The sequence below is a fragment of the Tamandua tetradactyla genome, chromosome 8, assembly GCF_023851605.1.
Source record: "Tamandua tetradactyla isolate mTamTet1 chromosome 8, mTamTet1.pri, whole genome shotgun sequence".
Classification (NCBI taxonomy): Eukaryota; Metazoa; Chordata; class Mammalia; order Pilosa; family Myrmecophagidae; genus Tamandua; species Tamandua tetradactyla.
Window position 1 is genome coordinate 32748228 of NC_135334.1, and position 22779 is coordinate 32771006.

The 22779-nt window shown below is 34.8% G+C and overlaps 1 protein-coding gene across 1 annotated transcript in view; it reads right to left on the reverse strand.

Moving 5' to 3' along the window:
* The window catches only part of DDX10 (DEAD-box helicase 10), a 368946-nt gene that overhangs the window by 144393 nt on the left and 201774 nt on the right, over positions 1 to 22779 (reverse strand). Inside the window, exons 14-15 of the mRNA XM_077113037.1 lie at positions 14463 to 14582; positions 11093 to 11254 (exon numbers count right to left, since the gene is read on the reverse strand). Coding sequence (XP_076969152.1) covers positions 11093 to 11254; positions 14463 to 14582 — 282 coding nt within the window. The remainder of the gene's footprint in view (positions 1 to 11092; positions 11255 to 14462; positions 14583 to 22779) is intronic.

Here is a 22779-nt window from a genome sequence, read left to right on the forward strand (position 1 = left end):
AGGGCTGTATTTCCTGGCCAACCATGAAAGCTAAGCTTTGGGGAGCCATCCTAAATGACTTTGGTGCCATTGCTAATCCTCTCCCCGACACGTTGGAGCTGGTCTGTGCCCCCTTTGTGAGTGTCTGGCTGGGAAAGACCAACTGAACAAAGTCCTCTCCTCCCAGAATTGCCCGCCAGGCAAAAGCAAAGACAACAAAATGAATGTTAAAACTACAGAGGTAGACAGTACGGGACAAAGGCTTGATAGCTTCAAACACATGGGAGAGGGAGGTCTGTCTCCTGGGAAGCAGACAGGACAACCAAACTCCTGCAAGCAAGGGAACTCCAAAATAATTAACAAACAAAAGCCCAGGACAAGGCAGAGCCCAGAAAAACAGGGGAAAAACCCTTTTTCCTGTATTTGCCTTGGGAAGACCTTGCTGATAGGAGGGCTGAAGCGCAAGAAAATCTTTGTCTCATAACTGAGAAATCAAGAATAAAAAAGGAATGATTTTGACTGCTGAATCATCATACAGATATTCTTTTTTGCTTTCTTGAAATCTCTAAATTGCAATCCAGCTGCCTTGATCTCTGATAATGATTGCATAGCCCTTATCTTCTGCCCCTGTGATTGCAAAAACCTTGTGACTAATCTTCATTTGTACCCATGTATCCAGTTTTTCAACTTTAGAGTCTTGTAATTACTAAAGACAGCCCCTAATGTTTATTAATGAAGGGTCTTGGGTCAGCCCTTCATTAATTATTTAAGTCAGCCGTAAATTAACCCACCCCGAGTCCAAAGTTATCTTGATAACCAAGACTGGATCTAATCAAAATGGGCCTGCCTGACATGCACAGTAGTTTAGACTTTAACCTAAAGTCACCCACATGTCATTTCACCATTTTCTTACATATGTTCTGTGACTAAGCATGCAAGCAATCTGCGCATGCTCAATAATAGTTTACCTATAATTACATCATCTGAGGCCACTGCTCTCATTATCTCAAACCCTGCCCATCTTTTTCTCTAATAAAACTATCAGAATTGCTGTAGTTCAGAGAGACAGATTTTGGGCTGATAAGCTTTCTGCTCTCCTACAAGCCTAGTAATAAACTCCTCTCTTCGGAACCCTGGTGTCTCAGGAGTTGGGTATTGAGTGCATCAGGCAAAAGAATCCACAGCCTTTGTCCAGTAACATCATGACCAGCTGGTTACAAAACTAAGAAACAGACATCTCAGGGAAAAATTCCAGAGTTAAAATTTAAATAATTCAAATGCATAGTCTGCAAAAAAAAAGTACAAGGCAAACAATGAAACAGAAAATGGTGACCCATCCAAAGGAAGAACATAAAAATCCAGAAAACACCAAAGAATAAGAGAATGTGAACATACTAAACAAAGTCTTTGATAAAATGATCTTAAAAATGTTCAAGGTCAGGGTTCAATTCCTGAACCAAGCACCACCTCCCCCTCAAAAAATGTTCAAGGATATGAAGGAAAGGACTAAAAGATATCAGGAAAATGATGAATGAAGATAGAAAATTTTAAAAAGAACCAAACAGAACTACCAGAGTTGAAGACCACTATAATTAAAATGAAAAACACCCAGGAGGGTTTCAAGAGGAGACTGGAACTAGCAGAAAAAATAATAAGCAAACCTAAATACAAGACACTTGAAATAAGACAAACTGAGCAACAGAAAGAAAAGGAAATGTTAAAAGCTACAGTAGCATAAGACACGTCTGGGACACAAACGTGGTCATTACATACTAATAAAGGGAACACCTCAATAGGAAGATATAACGTTAATAAATATATATGCATCTAACAGCAGAGCCCCCAAATACATGAAGCAAATACTGACAGATTTTCAGGAAGAAACTGACAGTTCTACATTAATAGTAGGAGACATTAACACACCAATAATGGATAGAACATCTACTCAGAAGATCAAGAAGGAAGTATAACATTTGAAAGATACTCTAAACCCACTAGACCTAACTGACATAAATAGAACACATCACCCAACAGAAACAGAATACACATTCTTCTCAAGTGCACATGGATCATTCTCCAGATAGACCACATGCTGGGTCATGCAAAAGAGTGTCAAAAATGTAAACATATTGAAATCACACAGTTCATATTCTCTGACCACAAAAGAATGAAGCTAGAAGTCAATAACAGAGAGAAAAAGGGAAAATTTTTAAAGCATGTGGAAATTAACATACTCTTAAAAAGACAATGGGTTGAAGAAGAAATCAGAAGCAAAATTATGAATGAGGCAAATGAAAATGAAAATACAACATACCAGACTTATGGAATGTAGCAAGGGCAGTGCTGAGTGGGAGACTTATAGCTCTAAAAGAAGCAAGACTTCAAATCAAAGATGTAACTTGGAAGAACTAAAAACAGAAGAGCAAACTAAACCCAAAATGAGCAGAAGGAAGGAATTAACAAAGATTAGAGTGGAAATAAATGACATAGGAAATAAACAACATAGGAAAAAAACAAAATCAGCAAAACTGAAAGTTTATTCTTTGAAAAGATCAGTAAAATCGACAAATTTTTAACTACAATGAGAAAGACAAAAAAGACAGATGATACAAATAACTAAAATCAGATATGAAAAGGGGGACATTACCACCAACTTCACTGAAATAAAAAGGAGTATAAGTGGACACGATGAATGAATGTACACCAATAATTTAGATGATCTAGATGAAATGGACAAATTCTTAGAAACACAAACAACAAACACTGACTCAAAAAGAAAGATCTCAACAAACCAATTACTAGTAAATAGATTGAACTGGTCATCAAAAATCTCCCAACAAAGAAAGGTCCAGGACTAGATGGCTTCAAAGTGGAACTCTAACAAAATGTCCAAGAAGACTTAACTCCAATTCTGCTCAAACTCTTAAAAAACTGGAGAGGAGTAATACTCTCTAATTCATTTTATGAGGCCAACATCACCTTCATACCAAAACCAGATAAAGATACCACAAGAAAAACTAAAGACCAATGTTTCTTATGAATACAGATGTGAAAATTCTCAACAAAACACTAGCAAACCGAATTCAACAGCATATTAAAAGAATTATACACCACGATCAAGTGGTATTTATCCCTGGTATGCAGGGTTGGCTCAACATAAGAAAATAAATTAATGTAATACATATCGTTAACAGAATGAAGGAAAAAAAAATACAAGATCATCTGAATTGATGCAGAAAAGGCATATGACAAAAGCCAGTATTATTAGCCACCAGAGAAATGCAAATTAAAACCACAATGAGATACTATTTCAGACCCATGAAAATGGCTGCTATTAAAAAAATGGAAAATAACAGGTGTTGCAAAGGATTTGGAGAAATAAGAGCACTCACTTATTGCTAGTGGCAATGTAAAATTGTGCACACTGTGGATGACAGTTTGTCAGTTCCTCAGAAAGCTAAATAGAGAACTACCATATGACCCACAAATTCAACTACTATGTATATACCCCAAAATATTGAAAGCAGGGACTAGTACATTTTCACAATGATGCTCATAGCAACATTATTCACAACTGCCAAAAGATGGAAACAACCCCAGTGTCTAATAATTGCTGAATGTATACATAAAATGGAGTAAATACACAGAATATTATTCAGCTATAAAAGGGAATGAAGTCCTGATACATGAGATAACATGGATGACCCCTGAAGTCATCGTGTTGAGTAAAATAAACCCGACACATAAATGGACACACATTGTGTGATCTCACTGATTTGAAACAATTAGAATAAGTAAACTCAAAGAGTCATAATCTAGAATACAGGTTACCAGGGGATGGAGTGGGGATAGGAAATGGGAAATTAAGGCTTAAAACATACAGGGTTTCCATTTGGAATGATGGCAAGGTATGGCAGTGGATGGTGCTGATATTAGTACAACACTATGAATACAATTAACAGCACTTAACTATATATCTGAATATCATTAAGAGGAGAAATGTTAAGTTAGTATGTATGGGAACTGAATAAAAATTAAAAAAAAAAAATCCATGGAAGTACAGTATACAAACAGTGAGCCCTAAGTGAAACTATGGACTTAAATAGTAGTATAATTAAAAAATGTGCTATCATCAATTGCAACAAATGATACACACCAATACAGGGTGTTGGTGGTCGGTCGGCACGTGGGAATCTTGCATTTTATTAGGAAACTTGTGTTTCTTATTAAAAAAAACAAAAATTGAAAGTGAACAAAAAGCACTCTAAATTCCCAAAAATATTAGTAAATAATCGGGTATATTCTGGTATGTGTTTGGAATATCTCTGGCACAAGATAGAAGGATCTCACAACAATGGGTTGTTCCTGGTGAGAACTTGGTAGCTGTAGCCAAATGTGAAAGAGACTTGTTTTGTTTTTATTTTATACCTATTTATATCTTTTCAATATTGTGCCGTGTGTGTGTGTGTGTGTGTGTGTGTGTGTGTGTGTGTGTGTGTATATATATATGTATATTACTTAAGTTTCACGCCATTCAAAATCACTTCTGTTTTTGTTTAATATGTCATAATTCAAACAAACTAACAAACAAAAGTAAAAACAAACAACCAATGCAAAAGTCCCCTTTCACAGTCTTTGCAGATTTGGTCTGTGTTGGTCAGTTTACTACTCCTATCAAGAAGATCAGACCAAGGGCAATGTGAAGTGCAGGAGTCTCACTGTCTTTTCTGAGCTTTTTTCTTGTCCTGGGCTTAGGTGTGCTCCACGCTTTAAGAACTCCCCTAGTTTACAGCGATTGGAATGCTCATTCTACTCTATGAAATAAACTTTCTTCCCCTTCAGGGTGCTCTACTGTATGATTTAAAGCAGGGATTCCTTTGCACCAGGCCACTTTGACTTAATTGTTTCTCATATTGCTTTTCAATGTTCACAAGCTGCTTCTCCCTGCAGGGCAAGTTCTGGGGAGTATGAGACAAAGAGGAGTTTCTTGGTTCAGTTCTTAGGTCTACCACCTGATAGACCGGCAAGAACGTACAGACACGACAGTATGCACATAAGGGCATTCTGTTCCCTCTGGAACAGGGCCAAGGACCCACAATGGGAGTACAGGCTGGATCCAAAGTGCTTGGAGGAGGAGTGCCACGAGTTTTTCCCATCAATTTTTAGAACTGTTTCTTAATTCGGCACTCGTCCAGTTACCGAAACATTTTCAACCATGTTTTCTGGAGTTCTGAGGAAGATGGCTCTGGTAGATTTTGCTAGATGTTCAGAGATTCTGTGGGTGTCTTATGATGCTATCTTGGTCAAGTGGAACTTCTTTCTACTAGTTATAAATGTATATGCTTTTTCACTTATATTTTTCTTAGAGGCAGATGGAAGCTTTCATGGGTTTATTTACAGCTGCAAGATATTTTTATTTCTCTTAATCTCCCTGCATTAAAATTTCAAGGACAAATTGCTCATCCAGGTGGTCATGATTTTTAGAACCATCCCTATATAGATTACCCGTAATTTGATCATTCTTTCAGCTTCAATTTACAAAACAGGCTTTATCTTTCTCTTACAACCTCCTAATTTCCAGCTTATGGAATTATAACTGTGTCATGGTCAGGTTCATGTGTCCAATTGGCCAGGTAGTGGTGCCCATTTGTCTGATTGGGCAAGTGCTGGCCTGTCTGTTGCTATGAGGACATTTCATAGAATTAAATCATGATCACGTCATCTGTATTCACAGCAGATTGCATTTGTAATCAGCCAAGGGGAGTCTCTTCTGCATTGAGCGATAATTAATCTAATCACTGGGAAACTTTTAAGGAGGATTCAGAAGAGACAACTTCTCTTCTCTTCCTGCTTCAGCCGTCAAGCCTCTCCTGTGGAGTTCATCCAGACCATTCATTGGAGGCCTCTTTCTGCTTCAGCCAGCAAACATCTCCTGTGGAGTTCTTACAGACCATTCATCGGAGTCCTCAGCTTCACAGCCTGCCCTACGGATTTTGGAATCTATGTTCCCATGGTTATGTGAGACATTTTTATAAATTTTATATCTACAGATATTTCCTGCTGATTCTGTTTCTCTAGAGAACCCTAGCTAATACAAACTGTAAGCAGTATTTCCCAAAGAGTGTTCCATAGAAACATAAATTATATATTACATAAAATGGGTTCCACATGCAAATTAAAGTTTGGAAAATGCAAGGCTAGTTAAGAACATTAAACGGGTTTATTTTACCACAAAACTTCTAGAAACTTTTAATATTTTAATTTGCATAGCAAATCTCACATAAATAAAGCATTACAGCGTTTTCCAAATATTCTGGCCACATAAAAAATGTTTATTCTCAGGAATACCTCATGGAAAGAAATTTGATATGCAGCATTCCAGGCATGGATCTATTATATTTTTATGCAAAGAGAAGAAATTGATTACCGTTGAGTTTCAATATGTTTCTTTAAAACAATAGCACTGAGACTTTTGCTGCTAAGAACATGGAGTAGAAGTATTTTTTCCCTATGCCTCCTATTAAGTACAACTAAAATCCTAACAAAGATATATAAAAAGAACATAAAAATACTATGAAAGGTGGAAAGAAAAAGGGACACCAACTAGAGACATTGGTATTCTGCATCATATATATCAGACTTGGGTGTGAAGAAGCAGGTAACCCAGAAACATTAAAAGGCAAATACAAAAAAGATTCCCAGCTAAAGCCTGACTTCTCTAGCCAAAAGACCAGGAAAGGAGCACCTCAACAAGGCAAAATAAGTTTTAGACAGTAACTGTTCTATTTCAGTCAAACAAAATGCAATGCCCATTTATGATAATAACTTAAAATAACAGACTTTCAGAAAAACAGGAATACAGGGGAACTTCCTTGATTTGATAAAAGCATTCACAGCTTTTATCGACAGCTAATATAAGACTTAATGGTGAAAGACTGAATGCTTTCCTACTAAGATAAAGAACAAGACAAGGATTTCACTCTCACCTCTCTTATTCAACAGAGTACTGGAAATTTCAGCAAATGAAAACAGGTAAGAAAAATAAATAAAACTTATACATACTGGAAAGGTGGAGGCAAAACTCCCTATTTGCAGGTGGCATGATTGTGCCAAAAAAAAAAAAAAAAAATTCTAGGAATCTACCAAACAACTCCTAGAAATGAATTCAGCAGGTTTGTAGGTTATAAGACCAACATTAAAAAATGTATTTCTATATAACAACAATGAACTTGTGGACACCAAAATAAAAACCAGAACCCTTTATCATTACTCAAAAAAACAGAGATACTTAAGTACAAATCTAAAAAACATGTAGGACTTATAGGCTGAAAACTAGAAAACACTGATTAAAGAATGAAAACAAAGATCTAAATAATGGAGAGATATATCACGTTCATGGATTAGAAAACTCAACATAGGAAGCCTATAAATTTCCCTCAAAATTGATATATATGTTGAACACAATTTCCATCAAAATTCCAAGATTTTTGTAGATATAGACAAAATTAAATTTATATGGAAAAACAAAAGAACTAGTACAGCTAAAACAATTTGGAAAAAGAAGTGGAAGAAAACAGTCTACCTTATTTAAAGACTTATTATAGAACAACAGGTATCAAGACAGTGTGGTTTGCCGAGGGATATATACAAATGAAACAAAATAAAGACCATGGAAATAGACCCACACAAAAATACAAGTAATTTTAGATAAAAGCGTAAAAACAATTCAATGGGGGAGCAAAAACCTTTTCAACAAATACTGCTGGAACAACTATACATCTGTGCAGAAAAGAGTTAACATAGCAGGCCTGAGAATGCTACCCTTAGAAAGGCCAGCATGCAATGTTGACTATTAACTGGTATCTGAGAAGCTGAATGGTAAACAGTTCCCTATAACTATATAAAACTTCACCTAAATTATTATAAGAGTGGTACCCTGTGCTTCAATTGTTTTTAAAAAATAGTAAGTCTCATGCTGAATAACTCTTTTCCTTCTGGGAGCCTGGAATGTTGATGCATAATATGCAGATAGTGTCTACATGATCTCTCCCAATAAAAACCTTGGTCACTGACTCTCGAAGGAATTTCCCTGGTAGACATTTTGCATGTGTTGTCACAACTCTTTCCTGGAGGAAACAGGCAAGTCTGTATGATTTCACTAGGAGAACACTCTTGGAAACTTGCAAGTGGTTTCCTCCATACTTCACCTCATGCACCTTTTTCATTGCTGATTTTGCTTTATATTCTTCCACTGCAATAAATTATAGCCATGAGTATGACTATATGCTGCATCCTGTAGGTCTGCCTAGCCACTCACCAAACCTAGCCACTCACCAGATTTGGTGACACAGCATTCACAAAAAAAAAAAAAAAAAAAAGAAATGAACCTCAACTTAAGTCTCACACGTTATTAAAAAATTTAACTCAAAATGGACCACTGACTTAAATGCAAAACAAAATGATAAAATCTTTATTAGAAAACATAGGAGTAAATCTTTGGGATTTAGGGCTAAGTAAAAGCATGATGTCTAAAAGGAAAAGTTCATTAATCTGACATCTCCAAAATTAAAAACAGTTGCTCTAAGAAAGACCCTGTTAACAGTATGAAAAGATAAGCTACAGACTGGGAGAAAAGATTTATAGACTATGTATCTGATGAAGGACTATTATCTGGAATATAGAAAGAACTCTCAAGACAGTGATAAAAAACCAAACAATCCAATTGGAGCATGGACAAAAGAAATGAAGAGACATTTCACTGAATGCCAATTAAGTACATGAAAAGATATTTGACATCATCATATGTCGTTAGAGAAATGCATATTAAAACCACAATGAGGTTTCACTACACATCTATCAGAATGACTAAAATAAAAAATAGTAAAACAAACAAACAAACAAACAAAACAACTCAAAACACCAAATGCTGATGAGGATGCAGAAAAAGTGGATCACTTGTACAATACTGGTGGGTATAGGGCAGGCCACGGTGGCTCAGTGGTAGAGTTCTCGCCTGCCATGCCCGAAACCCAAGTTCGATTCCCGGTGCCTGCCCATGTGAAAAAAAAAAAAAAAAAGTGGCACAGCTGCTCTGGAAAACAGCCTAGCAGTTTCCTAAAGAACTACACATGCAATTACCACATAATCCTTCAATCCACTCCTAGGCATTTCCCATATAATCCTTCAATCCACTCCTGGGCATTTAACTCAGAGAAATTTAAGATTACAAAAAACCTGTACAGACAAATGTTCAGAGCAGCTTTATTCATACTAACCCCAAAACTGGAAGTAACCCTTATGTTCTTCAATGGGGTGAATGGGTCAACAAAGTATAGTACATCCATACCATGGAATACTACCCAGCAATAAAAAAGAACTGATAAGCACAGTAACTTGGATGAATCTCCAGAGAATTATGCTGAATGAAAAAAAGATACTCCAAAGGCTACATGTATATGATGCCATTTATACAGTAATTTTTAAATGAAAACAATATATATATAGAAAGAAACATAGGATCTCTTCATATTATTTCTTATAGCTACATATGAAGCTAAATGCAACTTGATCATATATGTAACACAAAATTTTTAAAAAATCAATAAATAAAAGAGTAAATAAAATGACAAAATAGCCACAGGAAAATAAGAAAGAAAAATATTTGATAAAACAATGAAGAAAGTAATATGATTAGTAACAGGGATCAAAAGCAGCAATGGATTTTTATACTCTTCTTCATTTTTCTTTGTTTTTTAACTGAGCACATATCAATATAATCAGAAAACTAAAAATGTTATAAAGACAAAATGCAAAAAATAAGACTAATATTAAGCATCAGCTACACTGACAATAGAAAAGAAAAGCTTACAATCTGTTGGACAGTAGGGAAGGGGAAGGGTTTAATGAATTAAGGATATAAATTAGGTATAATAAACAGTTCTGCAAAATGGACTTCATCTCCTATCTTAGTTCATTTTCTGTTACTGAGGAGATCCGAAAGATTTGTTTCCTTCACTCTACATCTATGAGGATGACTGAAGAGCAAGCTAAGGACAGGAACACTTCTAAGAAAACACAGTTACAAAGACTCCTGCTGGGCCCCATGTTATTTACCTATATCCAAAATTGCAAAGAAACATGGCAAATTCTGTAAAGATAAGAGTCAGAAGGCTTTAGATACCTTTTATTCCAACACCCTCATATAACAGATGATGTAGTAAACCAAGGCAGCACAAAATATTATATTATGCCTGCCACGCGTTTTTTTTTTTTTTTTTTTTTTTTGGTGCAGTGAGCAGGGTACCTGCCATGTTTTTAAAATGGTACAGAAATATAGGGCACATTTCCAGACATTTTTTTAATTAAAAAACAAAACAGAGGACCAGCTGTCCTATCTTCTCTTATCACTACTGTGACATCATCATTAAGAAAGTTTTGATAAATGAGTTAGGAATGAAGAAAAAATAAAAACAAACAATTGAAAACATAAAAATTTATTTTTATGTAAAGTAGAAATTTAAAAATTTAACAGAATAATTTTATATATGAAGTAATATTAAAGGTCCTTTCACAATCAATGATAAATATTTGTTTAATGAAAAAAAAATCTAAGTACAAGATAACTTTGTGTAAATGAACAGCTATATCTCAGAAAAAACTTAGAAATAATGAAACTAGCAATATCAATCTAAAATCATGTGAAGATTGCTAATCACAAAACCTATAAAATAAAAATTCAAGCTTTTGTATAGACTACATTTAAATATCTAAATGGAAAAGATTCAATAAATACCAATGAAGTTTCTATTTTGCAGAAAATGATAATAATTCTAAATTTCATTTATATAAAAAAGGATAAAAACATAAAATATTCATGAGAAAAATCTATTAAAGTTCTAAAACTTACCACAAGTTTTATTTGGAACCTCTTTCCTCAGGGAAGTATAATGTCACAGCTACAAAAACTTTATCTAAATAATGTATATAACATAAAAACATTTCATCATGAACTAATTTATGCACACACATGTACATGTATGTAAGAATTTAAATTTTGGCATATTTAGGGACATACTAAATTTCACTTAGTATTATTTTTAAATAGAAAGCTTACCCGGTGCTTAGCCTTAATTTTTTTCCTATATTCTTCTTTGTCAAATTTGTCCTCTTCCTGAAGCCTTTCTTTAGCTTTATCTAAGTTGATACCTCCAGAATCATCATCTTCCTCAGCATCCTTGACAATGGATTTCTGCATAGGGGGCCACTGCTGAATCAACTGTAAATAGAAAAAAGGTAATTATTAGAGGGCAGTCAGGGAACATCAACACAGCCACTTTCTTTTGTATAATGACTTTGGAATAGTATATATACCTGCTTTCTTCCTTGAAACCTGTATTTCTTAAATTTTCTATCAAACTTTATTTTAAAAACTGTAATTAATGTGAGCAAGTCATAGAAAATACTGTCCCAATTGGGGATCATAAAACTGCCATAACCCAGTGAACAAGAGTAAAGGAAAACTTTACAAAATAACTTGCAGGAAAAGACAGTTCCGGAATAGAAAGCTTTAAGAGCTTCTCAATAACCCTCTTAGTATACTCTACACACACCATGCAGCTCAAAATTGTCTTGGGATTCCCTGAGGCTAAGGAGAGTACACGCCCTCCATTCCCTGAGCTACCATGGCACCCCAAGTGTACCCCTAGCACTTAACTCAGAGCCCTGGCGTGCATTAGGTGCTCAAAATCAACTGGTGAATTAATGAAGTACACATCAGCCAATACTGCACATAAGGATTTATATAACTAAATGTAAAGGAGAAAATCAAGTCAGGTTTCACAGATCTACTCAAATTCTTAGGATTTTCCATATACAGTTTATGAAAAGGAACAAGGTGACATAGAAGACAGGGTACTGAGGGGAGATTGGTGGGAGATGAGGAGAGGGAACCTACTGACTTAATGCACTGGCTTTTTCACTAGCTACTGCATAATCTTAAATAAATTACTTCCTTTCTGGGCATCTGTGCCCTTGCCTGGAAAATACAGAAGTTTATTTGTTTTGATGATCTTTAAGGCCTCTTCCAGGTCTGCCACAGTCAGGTTCATGTGTCAACTTGGACATCTGGTTAGGCAAGTGTTGGCCTGTCTATTGCTATAAGGACATTTTATGGACTTAAATCATGACTACACTGACTGCATCCACAGCCGATTGTGTTTGCAATTGGCTAAGGGGAATATCTTCTGCCATAAATGATACAATCTAATCACCAGAAGCCTTTTAAGGGGGATTCAAGAGACAGTCACTCTTCCTGCTTCAGCCGGCGAGCCTCTCCTGTGGAGTTCATCCAGACCGTTCATCAGAGTTGCCAGTTTCTATGATTTTGGACTCTTCCATTTCGATGGTTGTCCAGCCAGCCTCTTCTGAGAGTTTGTTGAGGACCTTCATCAGAGTTACCAGCTTGCAGCCTGCCCTACAAACCTTGGACCCTTACAATCCCACGGTTGCCCAGCCAGCCTCTCCTGAGAGTTCACTGAGGACCTTCATCAGAGTTACCTGCATGTGGCCTGTCCTACAGACCTTGGACTCTACATTCCCATGATTATGAGACATACTATTATAAATTTTATATCTACAGATATCTCCTGCTGGTTCTGTTTCTCTAAGAGAACCCTAGTTAATTCAAGGTCTTATACTGTAAAGCTCTGGACAATTTAGACAAAAACAACTCTCTTATTTTATCTAATATTGGTTGCCAGAAAGATTTAGTAGCTGCAAGGTTTTGAAATTAACCCCCAGGTAAATGGAAAATGCTGGCACACATATTACAGGTGTCACTCCCTCCTCTCACTCTTATGCCCACTACAGCCAGTCTTCAAGATGAGACTCCCATAGGGTCTCAATTTTTGGTAATTAATGGAAGTCACAAATATTACCTCATGAGCAGTCACACCAGAAGTATGTAGCACTAAAGCAGTAAGGGGAACCAGGTGTAACAGTAAGTATGCCATCCATTACTCTGACTTCTGGCTACTATTTCTATAATAGAATGAAGAAAGTTCATCCCTCCAAAGGCTAAAGATTAGAAATTTCAAAATGGCTAACAGCCCCACACAGCTTGCATCAGCAATAAGTATACACTGAAATATTTTTGTGTTTAAGGATTTACAGTCATCTTAGAACTTATTGATATGATCTATACAGCTAAACTTAGTACAACACTAAGGATCCTCATTTTACTTAAAGTTCTAATCTTATTTTACAATGAGCATCTGAGGTAAAACAAATATATTCTATTTCAGCCAGTTTCTCAGATGATGACCTCTTATTAGTAATTTCATAATAATTCACTATTTATCAATTATACAGGCTTCCAACAACTTTGAATTGCACTCTATTTTGTTGGTTCTCCTCTGATTTATATACCATTTTACTCTATATTATTAGCACAAATTTGTGCTTCTAAAGCAAAGCCCACCTTTCCCCAAAAAACATACAAATCTTTGTTAACTTCAAAATTAAAAATAAACATACTCCATTGGATAGAGACTGCTTAGGCAACATTTTTATTACTGATGGTGAAAAATCTGATGTGATGTATTATAACCACTATGAAAAGCTCTTTTTTTTAATTGGAGTATTAGGTGGTGATTCATGAATTCAACGAACACTTTCAGAGAATTTACTATATGTTAAGCAATGTTCTAGGCACTGGGACTAATACCACCCCTGATGTGCTTTACAATGGATTGAAAAAATGAGCAATAACCAAACAAATATAGAATGTAGAGATGTATAATAGGTGCTATGAAGAAAAATGAGACAGAGAGAGTAGAAAGCTGCCTGCTATGTTAGATCAGTCAGGTGACTCAAAGGTCAGTGAGAATGAAGCAATGAGATGATACTCAAAAGGCCCTGCTATGACCATTAACTAGCCATGATTCCCTAAGTAAGTCACTTAACCTTCTGGATCTATTTCCTTCCTCACTGAAAATGAAGATAATTATTGTCTAATACAGTAACCTTTCATGAGCCATCTGTGAGTGGTAATGGCTTCCCTACTCTATTGGTGTTCATTTAAACTAAGGCCAAGGTAATGGCAAGATAGCAAAGAATTCCCTCTCACAACCACCTCAGGAAAAAATATGCAAATAAACCACCTGAAGCAGAGAAGTTGCAAAGGTGAGACATTTCAGGGCCAAGCAAAATAAGCTGTGACAAGTGATTATGTTATTCTTCTTGTACTCATGATTAAGGTTTTCTTCTTTCACTAGACAATATTTATGGATACCATGACATAAGAAAATTCTATCTATAACAACAGAATTTAGATCAATGCTACAGTAACAGAGAAAAAGAAATTGCCCAGTATATTTCAAAAAATCATTTATTTTCTCATTAAGAAAAGATAATTCTGCAGGAGAGTCAAACTCTTTATAACACTTGCAATGTATCTTAGAAATAAAACATTTACAGAATCTTACCTCCCCTTCATCTGTAAATGTCATTTTCTTATTCACTTTAAAATTCCTCTTCATTACTTTTTTTGCTTCTGCAACTTTGGTCACTTTTTTCTTGACACTGGATTTAGAAGGCTCTTTATTCTATGTAAGAATATATGAAAACACAGATGATTAACCAAATAATAGCCTTGTATGAACAATTTAACTTTAGCAATATGTTTTCCAAAAATGACTCCATTTAACTCTCATTGGTACCAAAAGCACCAAACAAAAATAGAAATATTAGATTTGTAATAAATGACCTCCCCAGAGCTGTTGGGATTTAAGCATAAATGAGATGGGTATTACTAATAAATAACCTTTAAGACCTCCTCTAGTTCTGCAGTATGCCATCCTGATAATGATGAGGCACGCAAACTACATAGTAATGTGATAAATGGACATAAGGCAAATAAAGCTATCTCCCAACTAAAAATCAGAAATGACTATTTTTAAATAGCTCTAATGCTAAAGAGAAAATTTCAAAATTCAGATTAGGAAAATGTATACCTGGAAAGCAAAATGAGTAAAATACACTGTGTGCAGCTCAACATTCTTCCTCACAGTAGGGTAATTCACTGTATAATTCTACGACAAATGTGTCCAAAGGTGAGAAGAAGTAACAGTACTTAAGAGGATGCACTAATTAGGACTGGGCTAATGTCCAAAAACTACTTATAGCATGAAATAGATCATTCAAGGCTACTGGTAACTTACTCTATGTGAATGTTAACTGAACCATTTCAGATGGGGCTATGGTAGAGGTTACAGAAAAGCTGATGGGAAATCACTGTGATGATAGCATAACAAGAAATAATTCACTTTTTTCTTTTAACTTCTTTTGTAATAACATATATATGTAACACACATTTTTCCACTTTAACTATTTTAAGTGTACACCGCTGTGGTATTACTTACATTCACATTCTTGTGCTATCAGCACCACCATCCATTACCAAACACCTTGTTCATCAATGCACGCAGAAATACTGTACTCATTAATCAATAATGCACCATTCACCTCTCCCCAATAATTCACATTCGAGAAGGATTTGAATTGTTCTGCTCAAATGAGAGCCAGTAGTACCAAGAATGGTACTTTAGTTAACTAATTTAGGGAAGCCTCCATTTTACTGGCAGACAGAATGAGTAGAAGTCTTTGGGTAATAGCTAAAATGGGTCTGAATTCCAATTTATGAGCTATGTGAGGAAAAGTTTCTTAACCTGTGTTTCAGTTTCCCCATCTGTAAAATGAAGATAATAACAATGCCTACCTCATAGTGTTGTTGGGTAGATTAGATGATAAACATAAAACATATTTTAAAGTGTTCAATAAGTCTCAAATATCACTATTGAGCATAACTATTATTCTATATTATATTTATTTATGTTGTTTCTGTTTATTGCTCTTATAAACAATGGAGCAATGAACAGCCTTGTATATACATATGTGCATTTATATATGTAGGATAAATTTCTAAAAGTGAAAGCAAAGGTCAAAGTGTGCGCATTTTAAATTTTGATAGATATTTCCCAATTACCTTCCAAAGAGGATATATCAATTTACACGCTACCAAAAATTTGAGAGTATCCTCCACATTTTCTCAAGCACAATATATTCTTAGGCTTTATCTTTGCCACTAAATGAAAAAAACAACATTTCAGACGTTTTAATAGGCACTTATATTATTAAAGTGGAACATCTTGTCAAGGGCATTTTTTCTGTGCACTATGTATATTCTTTGCCAATATTTCTAATGAATTGCTAGCATTTTAAATCAACTTATAGAATACCTCCATTTCCCTAAACTTCATCATTTATGCTTAGACTTTTGCCATTTAGGGTTATTTTGTGGTTGGTCTTGCTGTTTTGCTCTGCTTTGTTCTTTTGCCAAGCAGATATTTGTAATTTTTATGCAATCAATTTTATCATTCAAAAAATGTTTATGGGTTTGTGCCATACTTAGGAATATTTTCCTGACAAAAACAGTTTTTAAAAATGAATTAGATTAAAAGGATGCAGATTTTACTTTCAGCAGACGTTTGAATGCTAGATCTTGGACAAAGGGGAAAACACTATATTTCTATTCATTAAGACACAAAATATAAAGTACACCTTTATATTATAAAATATATTTATATTATATATTATATTATAAAATATATTTATATTATAAAATATATTATATTATAAAATATTTTTATATTTTATAAATATAAAGGTATACTTTATATTGCTAGGTAGGAGTTATATATCCTGATTATAATAACTTTACATTGGTGGTACAAGAGTAAAATTTGTATCAGCCAAAATGTACAATTGAAGATCAGCTGCCAAGACCTAAAACATGAAGACGAGATTTTTCATTTCTATTTGCACTTCTTACACATGGAGGCAAGACTTTAGGCTAAAATGTTAAAAGAAAAATATCATAAAATACAAAATTGATAAAGACTCAGGCCGTTCTCAAGGTTCTGTGATAGCTATAGAAAATTGCTACAAATAATCCTGAAAGATGAATAACAGCAGCAGCCACAAAAACGTTCGGCAATAAAGCTTCCTATTAAAAGGACCATGTAGTAAACACTGACAACAAAAAGATACCAAATATAATCAATAAAAACCACCTACCTTAATATGATCATTACTACCAGATATCCTAGAGGATAGAATTGAAGTATCATTGTTAAAAAAAAAAAAAAAATCATAGTTACAATTAAAGGGAAAGATGGTCCAAAGAAACCAATTTCTAAGTTTCCTTAATGTGAGCTACCATAAGCCTCACTGAATAACACCTTATATTGAAACTATATATAAAAGTGAAAGAAATCAACAAAATAAAGGAACTGTCAACCATGGAGGAGACCTTGGTGATTACCTACTATAGTCTAGGTTCCTCATTAAAGATAAGGGCATTTCTTAGCATTTATAAACACTGTCTCCCAAAAGTACAGACATCCTTACTTTACACATTTCTATCACTTAAATAACCAAATACTACTGGACTTGCTTATAATTTTAAAGAAAAGCAAAACTGCCTGCTGTGTAAGCATAATTCCTCAATTTATTGAACTACAACTCAAATATTTTATTTGACAAATATAATAAGGATCACATTGTGACATTTTATTTTAAAGTCACATCTTTTCTTAAGAAATAAACTTATCACTACCACCACTACCATTAAATAGCAAAAGTAATGTGCATGAAATTCTTGCATAAACTATAGTCTTAAAATGAGGGCTACCTAGAATATAACTGGATATCAGTTTAAGAGAGTTTTGTCTTTTCAGAATGAACTCCTACACAGAAATAAATTTGTTAAGGCAAGCTTACATGGTACAGCAACAGTCCTAGAATTCCCCAATCAACACTAAAGAAGGAAAAGTTCTAGCTGGGGATGGGGAGGAGGGTAGGCAATGCAAGGGAAAAAGCACAAATAGCACAAGAAGAATTAAAGACCTTAAATTATATTAATTAAATGCTATACAGAGTATTTGTAAATTATAAAAATAATATTAAATGGTCTGATAAAAAATCTACAAGATTTCTTTCTTTTTTCATTTCTATGGAGTCAACTCATCTTATTTAAAGGTCAAATTAAGGCACTCCCATATTAAGTACTGTGCCAGTTTGAAAGGATTATGTGCCCTAGAAAAGCCATGTCTTAATCCTGATCCATTTTGTGGAAGCAGCCATTTCTTTTAATCCCTATTCAGCATTGTAGGTTGGGAGCTTGATTAGGTTATGTCCACAGAGATGTGACACGCCCAACTGTGGGTATTAACCTTTGATTAGAGGGAGATGTGACTCCACCCCATTCCAGGTGGGTCTTGATTAGTTTACTGGAATCCTTTGAAAGAGTGAGCATTCTGGAAAAAGCTTCAGAGCCACAAGAGAGCCATGAGAACCATGAGAGCCCACACAGCCAGAGACCTTTAGAGATGGAGAAGGAAAACACCCCTGGGGGAGCTTCACAAAACAAGAAGCCTGGAGAGAAAGCTAGCAGATGTCACTACGTCTGCCGTGTGCCTTTCCAGGTAAGACAGTCATGCTGAACTTCATCAGCCTTTCTTGAGTGAGGGTAACCTCTTGGTGACTTAATTTGAACATTTTTATAGACTTGCTTTAATCGGAACATTTTCCCAGCCTTAGAACTATAAACTTGCAACTTAATAAATTCTCCCTTTTCAAAAGCTGTCCCATTTCTGGTATATCACACTCCAGTAGCTAGCAAACTAGAACAAATACAAACATAGAATTCCTCACATGTAATTACTCTTACTTGCTTATGAGTGGTAGATGAGGACTTTCCACTTTGATTGGATTTATGAGTTCTCTCATATGGTAAAAACATCAGACTAACTACTGAGGGTTTTGCTAGGAAGATGGAATTCATATGTATTCTCTCCTGTATCAATGTCCTAATATTACCTAAAATAGTAATGAAGACTAAAAGCACTACTATATTGATTACAAACATAGCATTTCTTCAGTATGTGAGTTCTCTGGTGTGTTTAAAGGTTAAAGCTATGGCTGAAATCTTTTCCATATTCAAAATGTGTAGTATTAGTTGTCTCATTTCATCTAAGGTCTGAATATTGACTGAAGGCTTTCCCAAACTGATGGGGTTCATACATTTCCTCTCAAGTTTGAATATCTTCATGTTGTCTAAGGACAGAAGAATTAAGGTGTTCCCATATATATGACATTCTTATGGTTTCTATCCACTGTGCATTCTTCTTTGTGGTTTGAGAGCAGAACTATGAGCGAAAAGCTATCCCACATAGATGACATTCAAGGATTCTCCAGTGTGATTTCTCTCATGTTTTCTAAGAAAAGAATAATGATTAAAAGTTTCAACATAGGTGGTTCACATTATTTCTACCCAGGGTGAGTTCTCTCATGTGTCCGAGGGTAGAACAAGGATGGAAGCCTTTACCACATATATAGCATTCATAAGGTTTCTCTCAGGTTGCTGTACTGACTGAAGGTTTTCCCACATAGATGGGGTTTTTCACTCCAGTGTGTATATTTGAAGATAAGAATACTTTTCCAAATAGATTACATTCTCAGGGTTTCTCTCCACTGTGAGTTCTCTCGTGTTGTCTAAGGTCAAAAAAATCTAATGAAAGTTTTCCAACACTGAAGGCATTCATATGGTTTATCAACAGTGTGAGTTTCACTGTATTGTCTTTGGCAAGAGGTTTTAATAAAGGCTTTAACACTTCATGGCATTCAAATGACTTACTCCTAGTTCAAATCTACTTAAGCTGATTAAAAGATGACTGGTTACTGAGGACTTTTCCTAGTGATTTTCTTAAATATGGTTTATTTCTCATGGAAATTAATGCATGTTGAGTCAGTGTGGAACTGACAGTAGAATCTTCTTGCAAATAATTACATCGAAAGGAATTGAGTGTGAAGACCTCTTCAATGACAGGATGTCAGAATTATCTTTCCTGCAGATAAATTGCACGTACATCATTTCTTACTTTTTACAGGCACTTTTATTGGCTGGTCACTGGTTTTGGAGAAATTCCATTCGCTCTCTCCACACTTCCTCTCCTCATGCCAACTGGGAAAACACAACTGATATGTAGACCTGATATCCCATGGTTGCACCGTCAATAGCTCAGTTTACAACTTTCTTCCTCTCGATTTTCACTCACAACCAGACATGCAGTAGGTGAACAAAGGAGTGCTACAGTTGTTGTTGCCATCTTACATCTGTTGCAGCTGACTTTCATGCCCCAGGCTGCTGCTCCCTTGGCAGTCTCTGCAAGATTTCTTCATTGAAAAATGTCCACACTTACCAACCTCACTGCTTAATAAAAGTTAATAGAAGACAAACATAATAAACCTTGCGCACACACATAAACTTAGGAAAACAGGAATTAAAAAGAACAATGACAGTCCATGCTGTCTCCACCTAAGTCTCGTTAATGTTATCTCTTGAGTAGGCTACTGACATATTAACCTGTTAAGTGGAGTCTGCATTCACTCTTGTCCCCATATAGTAATCCTTACATGTAATCACATGTTTTCTTGTTTTGTGTTTCCTAATAAATTGTCATCTCCATAAGGCCTAGTACAAAGTTGCATTACATTGTATCCCTAGTGCATCACAGACAGTCTGACATATAGGAAGCACTTAATAAACACTTCTCGGAAATAATTTAAGAATACATGCATTACTTCATTTATTGTTCATAATAATTATGTGAGTCAAGGATGTCCCTGTTATTATTTTGTATTAATCAGAAAACCAAAGCTTTTCAGCGATTTGTTCAAGGTTGCATAATTTAAACCAAAGTCTGTTTGCCGTTCTCATTCTCTAATACTCAGTTGATTTTTCTTTAAATTTTTCAATATTTGCCTTTAAATTTCTACTGATGCCTGAAAGAATATTTGAAATGCACTAATTTAAGGAGCACAGCATTCTTCCACTTTTTTTCCATGACCCATTAAAAAAGATTTTATTTTTTCCACACGCAAATACAAATTTAAATACTGAATATGCCATTTCAAACTACAGGGTCTCAACGCTATGCTTGATGAGAATCACAGCTGTAATGGAATTAATTAATTTGATACTTTCTGTGTACTCTGCAATATAGTCCAATGTATAAAGTGATGAAAATGGTTCATCTATATTGCAATATATTGAATGACAAAACATTTATTTTTAAATACTCATAATTCTTTTATAACTAATTTAAAATTTTTAACACGAAGGGGAAGAAGGATTGAGGATTTTTAAATTTATTTCCTTTTGTTTTTCTAGGCCAAATAACTAAATAGATATGTAATGATCTTTATTTGGACTTATTCCTTCTAATAAGGAGGACCATAAAGTATGAATTCTATTGCATTCCCAACACAAACATTCTATATAATGATTTTTGATTACTATATTCCTCCTTCAAGATTTCTGTTACCTGTTTCCACAGGCTTAACTTTGACTTCTTTCCAGAAGCTGCTTTTTATCCCAGTAAATTCTCTTTCCAGAACATGTACCTGCCACCTTAACAGTTACTAAACACCTTGAGAAATTGATAACTTTCAAATCAATTGCCAGGATACAGTTTCTATTTTTCCTCTATTCTTTCCCTCATTTTTCAGTTACACATTCCCCATCACACCTTCATTCAAACACCAGTGCTTTCTCCTTCAACATATCTGTTATTCTTTCTTCATCAATTTCTTGTCAGGATTAACGTAAGTTTTCCTTAATTTTAATAACCTTTTTATAGTACTTCAGTAGAATAATTTGTTAAATCTTTTTCACTGCCTCCAACTAGTCCGGATAAAATTTTAATTTCATTTTTCACCCAAACCACATCTTATTTTGCTTATATGGCACTTCCTTATTCTAAACCTCATGCCCAACTAAGTTTCAAGATCATGCAAATCCAGCACTGTCTTTTGTTCTTATGTTCTTAAACAGTTCCTTCTACCTTTTAAAACACTTATTTATACTTGTTTGAAACCCATGAGCAAAAGTTTCATATTCCTCTATTCACTAGCTTAACATATTTCCCTTGGTTCACTCACATTGTCTACATTTGTTTACTGTTCTGTTTTACTGGCCAGAAAATATATATCATCCCCCCAACCACCAAGAAAAGAGTCACTATGGTGGCAAAAATCTCAGATATTTCCTGCTCTTTAACAAAATTATGCCTCAGGAACCCAATTTTTAACCTGCCACTTTTAATAAATATTTCTATATTAGGAAGCAGACAGCTGGAAGCAATTTAGAGAAACAGAGCCTTGATAACATACTTTTTTTGAGTCTCTTTTTAGATTTCAAGAAATGACAGTGTCAATTTCATTTCTAACTTGTATTCAAATTGGAAACATCAATTTCTGCTGTCTCCTATAACTTTTACAATTCTTCTAGAAATTGGAAATTTTATAAGTCACATGCAAAAAAAACATAATTAGTACCAACAGGTAAGCTAATTTGTGTTCCATGCCATTTAGTTTACAGAGCTGAGGAGAATACCTAAGGATGATAACACTATGTGGTAAGGAAGCAAGTTAGAAGACCTGGGGCAGAATTCCAGCTATGTCACTGAAAATCTAACCCTTAGTTCCTTAACTGTACAATGGAAATAATAAAATACCTCCAAGGATTTTTCTAAGGAATAAATGAGAATGTATATGAACATGCTTTGAAACAATGAACTGCTATGCAAATATAAAGGGGAAAGAGAAATATACTAATAGTCATTCATTTTCCATTCACAGATACTAATAAAAATACTTTGCATTTGTATGGAACCTATTTTC